Genomic DNA, 9875 nt, shown 5'->3' on the forward strand with positions numbered 1-9875 from the left:
CAGATTTTAATAGGCCAAAGAAATCTAGGTAAGATTCTCACTCAGTTTAAAACCATCCATTTTGGAGCCTCAGTGAATTGGAGACCTTGCCAAGTATTCCAGTTTCAGAAGTCCGGCACAACTAAAAGTTTTAGTTGATGTAGACTTCAGCTTGTCAAACTCTCTTCTATTTACATAAGCAAACAAGAGCAGATTGGAGATGGCATGGAGGCAGTTCAGACCCTTCCGACCAAACCGGCGCCCTTGTCTCCAACGGCCCTGATTCCCGGTCCTAAAAGAATGTATTCTTTTACCACCAGCAAGTGCTAAAACTTGGTGTCATTGCGGGTCCAACACAAACTGCCATTTCTTTCACCGAACACATTCCTACTCTCTTGGTATTACTTGCATATCCCAAACATCATGGGCTTTCATTTTCATGTCATTTCAGGCTAGAGTGCACAAAATACCAACTTGTTATACATGGTTGTTATTGAATCTTCTCTTGGAAACAATGGGGTGACTAGCTCACCTTCATTCCTGACATTTAGCTTTCACCATATGTACTTATTAAAAAAAAATTATATCTAAACATATCAAGGTGACACAAATTCCTTGGCATAAATATTATGCAAAGGTCTAATTTTGACTCGAGATCAGTTAATATGATGATTGAATTGTAGCGAACTTTGCACCATGCAATTAGAGATATTCATACAAGCCAGATCATTAACTGAGTCTTTTCATGAAAAGCACTCGGTGTGTTGCCGTGTTGGGACTTAGGGTAGGGGATGTGTTTCATGTGAAAGAAGGATTTCCCTTCCTTCATGCAAATCCATGGTTGGATTGTGCAATGATCGCTTCAAGATCTATGTAGGTGGATGAATGGAGTTTGGAGTGCTTTGAGAATTGTGCCAAGCACGATCCATGGCCGATGTTGTGAAAGGAGATCAATTCCTGAACCCAACGTGTCATGCCGTAACAAGAATGATGTCTTTAAAAGTTGTGCTAATTGAAGTCTAACATCGATCAGTGCAATTCTTTTGCAACTCAAGTTGTAGGAAATCATACGATCACTGAATAGGGCATGTTTGGAATAACTCTACGACTAGAGATTACATTCCAATTTACTGAGTGATTAGTTTTCATAAGGCAACAAAATCTTAAGCAAACTTTTCTTGTTCCATCTGAGATTCTGTTGCTGAAATGTACAAGTGCGTTTAGCTTTATTTAGTTATATTTCAAGTCTTAATGTGGTCATGTCACTGAATGCTGATTTTTTTTCTTTTTTTGAGGGCGTGGGATGGGATTTTATATAGATGTTCATTATATATGAATCATATGTCACTAAATGTGTTAGCAAAATGTTACCGTATTGGGATTAGACTTGACATCCTAATCATTTTTCATGGTATCATGATTGTCTATAGCATAAATTATAATTAGTTATAAATGTAACATGACAATGTAACAAATCTATTACCTGCCTGCGTGTGTGCACCACACACTTCATATAGAGGCTCAGCATAGCTCTTTACTTGCGACGACATAGATGCCAGTATTAATAAAACTAATATTTATGTGATAGGGGCCATCATTAATGTTCATTGCGTAATATGCAACAAATATTAGTGATGGTATTAATACTCGACCATTAATATTCATTGCTTAATATGCAACAAAAATTCAATAGCCAAATTTCTATTGAATTTTGATCATGGCCATGCAAATTATTATTGTAATCATTAATACTAATTTCCACATGGCAAATTAAGAGCTTTACAAATATAATTGGCTATCATTAAAATTCATTGTTTAATATATAATAAATATTAATGATAGTATTAAAGTACTTGCCTAGCAAAGTTCATTGGCCAAAGTTCATAGCTTTTTATACAATTGAAATTTTGCATATTAAGTAATAAAATTTAATGGTTGAGCACATGAATATTATTATCGGTACCTATTGTATATAAAATAATGAACTTTAATGATAACCACACACATTAATATCAATATCATTAATACCAGTATCCAGATGGCAAATAGAGAGCTGCGAGCTTCTATTTTAGACATACATAATAGATTCATGTGCTTAGCTATTAATATTCATCCCTTAATATCTAACAAAAACTTAATAGCCAAATTTCTACGGTGAACTTCAATAGCCAAGCACATTAATACAATCATTAAATCTATTGCATATTAATGATGATATTTAATGCGCTCATATAATATGCCAAATTTCTATTATATTTTAAGCAATGAACTTTAATGGCTCCAAACACATTAATACTGTTGTTGATATCTATTGTATATTAAGTATAAGGTGAGTCTACATATATATAGCTCTATACCTTTTTTTTTTATGGTTTTGTTAGGACAGATTCTATTTCTTGTTTAACTTTGTAAAGCTAAAATGGCCTAGGTTTTGCTTTTAGCAAACTTAATTTGTATTTATATGATGAAGACCCAATAGAAGCACTAAGCAAAGAAAGAAGTGCATAATTTTGCATGCATGGAATTGCATAAAAACGAGCATGGATAGAATAAGGTTGTGTTTCATCTCATTTATAAATTATATCATTACATAAGGAGAGAGAAGTAGCAAAACATTTGTTGGTGTTGTGGTGTAGGATGGGGTGCATCATTAGTCCCATATTAATTATGAGTAAAGGGAGACTCTGGTTCGTATGGGCTGAGACCTTTTCTCTCCCATGAGATGTCTTTTGAAGGACAAAATCGTAAGGCTCAACATCATAGCAGTCAAAAATCGAAGAGAATAATACCTCATGTATGCAGTAGCAGATATCAACCTACTCAAGTCATGAGCCAATGACCGCAGCAGTGGCACCCCAGGTAGGGGACCAATGTGCCTTTGGTGGATTGTGATTCACCTCTCGTAACCTTGTCCAAAATCTCTCTTAATTGGAGGGTTATATTGTGGTGTAAAAGAGATGATATTATTAATCCCATATTGATTATGAGTCAAATAGAACTCTGATTTATATGGTCAAGAACTTTCTCGCTCCTGTGAGACACCTTTTGAATGGCAAAACTACGAGGCCTCATGCCATAGTAGCTAGAGATCGAAGTAGAGACCAACCCGCCTGAGCCATGATCCCTTGACTGCAAAGTTGGCATCTGGCATACGTGGTGATACTGTTGTCTCAATCTTTGGCACCTTAATCCATACCTATGAATCATGAGTCGCAAGACCTAGTTAGGTAACAACCAACATCTTTCTTCTCCCGTCTCTTCTTACCCTTCAAAAGATAAGCAACCCTATCTCGTGTGTGTATATGGTAACAACCAACATCTTTCTTCTCCCATCTCTTCTTGCCCTCCAAAAGATAAGCAACCCTGTCTCGTGTGTGTGTGTATATATTATAAGCCTATCATGGCATGGTCCCATCTCCGCACTCTTTAACACCCAAGATAAATAATTGTCATCTCTTTCTCCTGAGACTACAAATGGCCATACGCAATCTTCTCTTGCTTCTGATGTTCTCCTTTCATTGCTTCTCCTGCTTTAGCAATTCAGAAGACCCTTTTGCCAACTTCTTTGCTGAACCTCCTTCCAGCATGGTCGCAGGTGAGGAAGGGGATGCGCCTTCTAGCTCCGAGAGATCTAGCATGGAGCGTTTCGATCCATTAGGTGGTCGAATATCTTCACGGAGAGTGGTGAATGTGGACAACTATGGTGCTAAGGGCGATGGAACTGATGATAAGGAGGTACTATTCATCTTGGAACGCCTAAGAAAAAATTCAGTGCTATTTCATGTGTTTCTAACACTTAAATCTTTGGCTAGGCATTTGAGAAGGCATGGAAAGAAGCTTGTGCCTGTCATTCTTCAGTAGTTTTTTTGGTGCCTGAACACAAGAGATATCTTCTTAAGCCAATTATCTTCTCTGGTCCTTGTAAATCTGATGTCACAGTGATGGTGAGACAAGACATTGCAATACCATGCTAACATGTGAATGATCTGTGCTCCCTGCATGTCCAAGTTGTGCTAATATTTTTGTTCTCAAACATCAGATCAAAGGAACACTTGAAGCTTCTCCGAATCCATCAGATTGGGATGATAGAGATAGGAGGCACTGGATCGTGTTCAGTGGCATAAGAAATCTAGTAGTAGGAGGTGGAGGAATTCTCGATGGTAAAGGGAAGAACTGGTGGCGAAACTCTTGTAAAATTAACACAAGTCGGGTAATTGCATTCACATAATTAATTTATCCACCTGTTTCTCCTCAATGGATTACTCATTCGCTCTTGAATTTCTTTTCTATTTTCAGCCTTGCATTTCTGCACCAACGGTATGTCCGCGATCAACATGCAAGAATTTTATACATCTGGATAGAGCTATAGAATGTTATCAAATGATCCACCATCTATGAATAAGAATAGTGTTTGGTTGCAACAGGCCTTGACCTTCAATTCATGCAAAGATCTGCGGGTGGAGGACCTGAAAATAAAAGACAGCCAGCAAATTCATGTATTATTCGAGTATTGTACAGATGTTTTAGTTTCCAGGCTCACGATCACTGCACCCAGTTGGAGTCCAAACACTGATGGAATTCATGTGACAAGCACTAAGAACATACTCATAACCCATAGTGTCATAGGAACAGGTAAACAATTCTTATGATAATCTCGGATTCTGTGTTAATGAATTGATAATGATATAAAAATACAATTAAGATAACTAATGATGTAACCAAATGCAAGCAATCCCCAGGTTGTAGAAATCCAATATGTCGATTACTATGTTACTTAATGGTTCGTTTCTTCAAATTAAAGAAAGAAAAAAGGAAAACTATGTTACTTATATTTATAAAACTGATGCAGGTGATGACTGCATTTCAATCGTCGATGGTTCGAAAAGATTGAAGGCTACTGACATAGTTTGTGGACCTGGTCATGGGATCAGGTCTGTGTCTCTAACTCCAACCTGTTCAGAGTTCATTACTTTCAGATGGGAGCACCTACTTAACTTTTATAGTTTGGTGTGTAGCTTGCCAACTTTTAATGCCTTCCCTTCTTTCTTCTGGTGACCAGCATTGGAAGTCTAGGAGCTGGCAACTCGGAAGCTCACGTCTCCAATGTGCTGGTCGACAAAGTTACCTTGAAGAATACTACAAACGGAGTCCGGATCAAAACTTGGCAGGTATTATTCAGTTCAGTTAGCAATGACTCACATTTCCCTCTCAATGTTACTTGGTCTACATCACCCATAGAGCCAAGCATTACCCACAGAGAGCTCACTCCCGGTGAATTTTGAGGGATGTTTCCCTTTTAAGTTTTTCATTATAGCAATATTTGTTAATATTAATTAACATGACAAAGTTAGGTGTAGGATCATGAATGATCGAGCTCAACTCAATTTAAGTGTAGGATCATGAATGATCGGGCTCAACTCAATTTAAATTAATTAAGTTCGAAGCTCGACTTAAGATTGATCCAGCCTTAGTGATAATGTAAAAAGTTAAAACAAAATATGATATAATATTATTTTAAAAATATTAAATTAATAATATATATTATAAATAAAATATAATATTATTTATATTCCTTCTTATTTTCATCCCAATATTTTAAATATATAGGTTTAATATTACGTTGGACTAAGTGATATAGTCTTTTAGGCGGTACTAAATAATCCAACCCAATTATGACCAAATAAACTATTGAAGCCTACCTATTGAGTTAGATCACTTTATATGTAGATGGCTTGGAAACCCAAAAATGAAAATGATGAGCTACTAAATATAAAGAATCTTATATAAGAGGGCAGGGAGTAGTGGGGCATGCCCAGGAAGCCTACTCCCAATTGAGTGATAATTGAGATATATCTTGTGAAAATACATGTTTGTGAAAACAATGATTAAGAGGTTTAGAGATGAAAAAGAGGAACATGGAGATGGATGAATCCATAAACAACGTGAAGCTTCGACCACATAATTTTATAATACATTTCAATTCACTCTAAATGTACATTCTTTTCACTTTCAGCATGGGAATTGCTATTTGTCAACAAATATACTATGTATATTTCAATTACGGAGATTTAAAAAATAATGAGAAGGAATACACTTGCTATGATGAAACAAACTTGCTTTGACTCTTGTCAATATCTTGTAATCATCCACTCTCTCTCTCTCTCTCTCTCTCTTTTCCTCTTCCTCCCCCCCCCCCCCCCCCCCCCCCTTCTCTCCCTGTCGATGCATATGTGCACTTGCATCAATAGTGAACTCTTTAGAAACCATATCTTAAGTATAACAAAGGGAACAACACCTACTAGAATTATGTCATACTTGGAAAATGATCCCAAGATTTAAACAAAAACACATCCTCCCATTTCGAGGGGTAAAACATGTGAAATCTAATCCATTGAAAGCGACATAATAATAAATTAGATCTTTTGGCATGTAGCTTTTGCAAAAGCATAGAGGAAGTATATTGAAATCTTACTATTAAATTTGGAACTAGTATTTATAAAATATTCCTTTTCTATGATATTAACTTCATATATGGAAAAAAGCAAATTATTTTTATCATAAAAACTTTGATATATATAGCCTTCTTGGTGAATTTAAGCCTATGTAGTAAATTTCCAACCTTTTGAACTCCTTTAGCCACCTTATAGATTTTGGTAATATAGCATTAATATATGTCTATATGTTCTTGATGAATAGATTTCTACCAATTTTGAACACTATAACAAATGTCTTGAAGAATCTAAAGAATGGTAGCTTCTCTTTCAATTAAATAATGTTTTAAATTTTTAATAAGCATTTGATGTCTTTGATGTAGGAGTTGATAATTGTCTTGAAGTGATCAAAAAATAGCTTCAAGTATCAATTCTAGCTCAAGGATGTTCCTCTAGAAAAATAGTTATAATGATGCTGATGATATTTTATCTTTGAATTACCAGTTATATCTACTTGAAATTTTATATCTCTAAGGAGGATGCTTATTTTGAGAGAAGGTCACGAAAAAACTTATTAATTATTGTATCAAGTTTAGTGCTTATTTCAACTTGTTTGTTGATCTAATAATGAATCTCCTATCATCCATAACTCTAAAGGATAACGCATAACAGGTATCAAAGTTGATTAGAGCACAACTATAGTAAAAAAGTTAAATATTTTAATTAAATAAGATTTAGCAAGAAATACTCTATCCCAATCCCACCCGCTCAACATCTTTGCACACACTAGAACTAATACCACAAGCATAGAATGAAATATATTATATATTTTGGCTCATAAGGTAATAATGCTTTAGTCTTGAAATCATGGATAGATATGATGATAATGTTATGTATGTAGTACTTAAATGATATAAAGATGTGAAATGAGTTCAATTATTAATTTGATCAATCATCTATGGGATATGCATTTAAAATCATCATCAGCTTATTTAAATCAAATTTATTCAATCTCTAATTGCATTGGCAATAGAATCTTAAGTGCTGTAAAATCTTTATAATTAAATCTCAACTATTACAAAAGAAACACATTTAAGGATTAAAGATTTAGCCCCTTATAAGTGTTATAAAATTGCACCTTAATTTTATAAGGATTAAAAATCTTATTATATTATTTTTGGCTAAGAAATATTATAGGATCAAGGAAAGTTAAATTACTAATGATCATTATTTTTTTTTATCTTCTTCCTCTTCTTCTTTTGATATCCTTATTTCAGTGCAATCTATGTTTCTTTTCTTTTGTCTATTTAATATTACTTTTACAAGCATCAATAACAAAAATGAGTTTAGATATCGAGGTTAAATTAAAGTTCCTTTGAATGACTAAAAGGATAAACCAATGTTGTTTGCTATAAGTATGATTAGCATTAACTAACATGGATCTATACATAATGTGTTTGTATGCATATGCAGATCAACAAATTTTTTTTTTCATTAGTAATCATCTCTTTCTTTATGTGATATTATTTATACCTTTGTTTTGGTAAACAGGGAGGGCATGGGTACGCAAAAAACATCATTTTTCAAAATATTGAAATGCACAATGTTCATTATCCTATAGTCATTGATCAAAATTATTGTGACTCTAAGATTCCATGCCATGAACAGGTAAATGCCCATCACCCATATCTCTCTCTCTCTCTCTCTCTCTCTCATACTTAATTAATAATTTTTATTTTTATTTTTCAGAAAACAGCTGTTGCAGTAAGTCATGTTCTTTATAAAAATATTAAGGGAACAAGTGCTTCAGAAGTGGCTATAAATTTTAATTGCAGCAGAAGTACTTGGTGTCATAAAATAGTATTACAAGATATTACTCTCAAGGAAAATGATGGAGTTCCTACAAAAAGTTCATGCAACCATGTTGAATGGGTTGAAATTGGGAAGATTTTTCCTTCTTGTGCTCAAAAGAACTAAAATAGAAGAACAACTTTATTATTACAATGTTGTATTGTTATTCATTTATATTTGGCACAGTGATATCAAGAATTTAAATTATTCTTTTTGTACTATAGAATCTCTCATATGTCTCAATTTTTAATTGGTTAACAATCTTATTAAAGATTAAAGATGACATAATACAAAATATTGATTATAACTTTTAGAGTATAAGGTACATTATATTTAAGTGATCTTATTGATTTCTACATTTCAAGAAGCACTAGGCTCAAAGGTGAAATATTTTATTTTAATTATTTTATAATGTTTAGCTTTGATAATTTTATCAATTGAAGAAGGAAATGATATATTTATCAAATAATTTTAAAGTTCATAATAAAGTTGCAATATTAAGTGGACACAAAATTTATATATAACTAGATTCAAAGAAAGAAAATAAATACATATAGTACCATAAAGAGAAATAGATAATATTCTTAGAACCAAGATAAGTACGTTCCATACCTGCTTTTGAGCCTTCTTCTCCTTCCGAATCACCAGAATTTTCTGACCCAACAAGATATAATTCATTTGTATGCAAAAAAATATTGATAATTTTGTTTTATTAGGATTAACATTTTACAAGTGCAATGCATGTGCTTATAGACCCTAGGAATATTTGTGATTTAATCGATAACATCTTGTTGATGAAAATTTATAAATAGAATCTTATTTTTTATTTATATATTTTTTTATTTAAAAATTATAAGTGAATAGCATAGAATATATTTTATTCAAATTTAAATACTTGTAAAATTAAAAATATAGAAACTTGAAATCAAGTGGAAACTCCACGTCATTAGATATGGTAAAAGTTCTAAAAAGAAAAAACATAATGCATCTCCCTTTATGTCATTGTATTTTATATTATAATTATGCATTAAATTATCAATCTCATAGATATAAGTAGAATGAAGAGCTGTAGGAAAAAACATAGATCCCTATATTCTCTATGTTCTCTATAGTTTCTATTTTATTATAAATTTTATAATAAGTAAGTTGGCCAAGTAAGTGTTATATTGAGTTAGCCAAGGTTCAACTTCAACCGCAAGTAAACTCCGCTCGGACTCCTACGGGAGCTGGGCTCCGTCCTCAACCTCAACTGCTGGTAAGCCTTGTCCGAACTCCTACGGGAGCCGGACTTCACCTTTAACTTTAATTGCAGGAAGACTTCGCCCGGACTCCTACGAGAGCCGAGCTCCGTCCACGACTTCTGCCGCGAGGAAGACTTCGCCCGGACTCCTACGGGAGCCAGGCTCCGTCCACGACTTCAACCGCAAGTAGACTCCGCCCGGACTCCTACGGGAGCCGGGCTCCGTCCTCAACCTCAACTGCTGGTAAGCCTTGTCCGAACTCCTACGGGAGCCGAACTTCACCTTTAACTTTAATTGCAGGAAGACTTCGCCCGGACTCCTACGGGAGCCGAGCTCCATCCACGACTTCTGCCGCGAGGAAGACTTCGCCCGG

General features: G+C 34.3%; 1 protein-coding gene across 1 annotated transcript; it reads left to right on the top strand.

Annotated features, from left to right (window-relative positions):
* The first annotated feature begins 3259 nt into the window (after positions 1-3259).
* On the top strand, positions 3260-8482 carry LOC105033146 (polygalacturonase-like). Its single transcript, XM_010907824.3, has 9 exons — positions 3260-3714; positions 3792-3923; positions 4019-4189; positions 4276-4296; positions 4404-4611; positions 4829-4910; positions 5039-5147; positions 7962-8078; positions 8160-8482. The coding sequence occupies exons 1-9, from the start codon at positions 3385-3387 to the stop codon at positions 8385-8387; spliced, it is 1398 nt and encodes a 465-aa protein (XP_010906126.2). The 5' UTR covers positions 3260-3384; the 3' UTR covers positions 8388-8482.
* Positions 8483-9875: the final 1393 nt, after the last annotated feature.

The sequence above is a fragment of the Elaeis guineensis genome, chromosome 13 (assembly GCF_000442705.2).
Source record: "Elaeis guineensis isolate ETL-2024a chromosome 13, EG11, whole genome shotgun sequence".
Classification (NCBI taxonomy): domain Eukaryota; kingdom Viridiplantae; phylum Streptophyta; class Magnoliopsida; order Arecales; family Arecaceae; genus Elaeis; species Elaeis guineensis.

Bases quoted from the DNA above. Each gene is read 5' to 3' on its own strand.
- LOC105033146 (XM_010907824.3), top strand. From the start codon at position 3,385: ATGGTCCCATCTCCGCACTCTTTAACACCCAAGATAAATAATTGTCAT. The intron at 4,612-4,828 runs GTAAACAATTCT...AAACTGATGCAG, and splicing joins CCATAGTGTCATAGGAACAG to GTGATGACTGCATTTCAATC. The intron at 8,079-8,159 runs GTAAATGCCCAT...TTTATTTTTCAG, and splicing joins AGATTCCATGCCATGAACAG to AAAACAGCTGTTGCAGTAAG.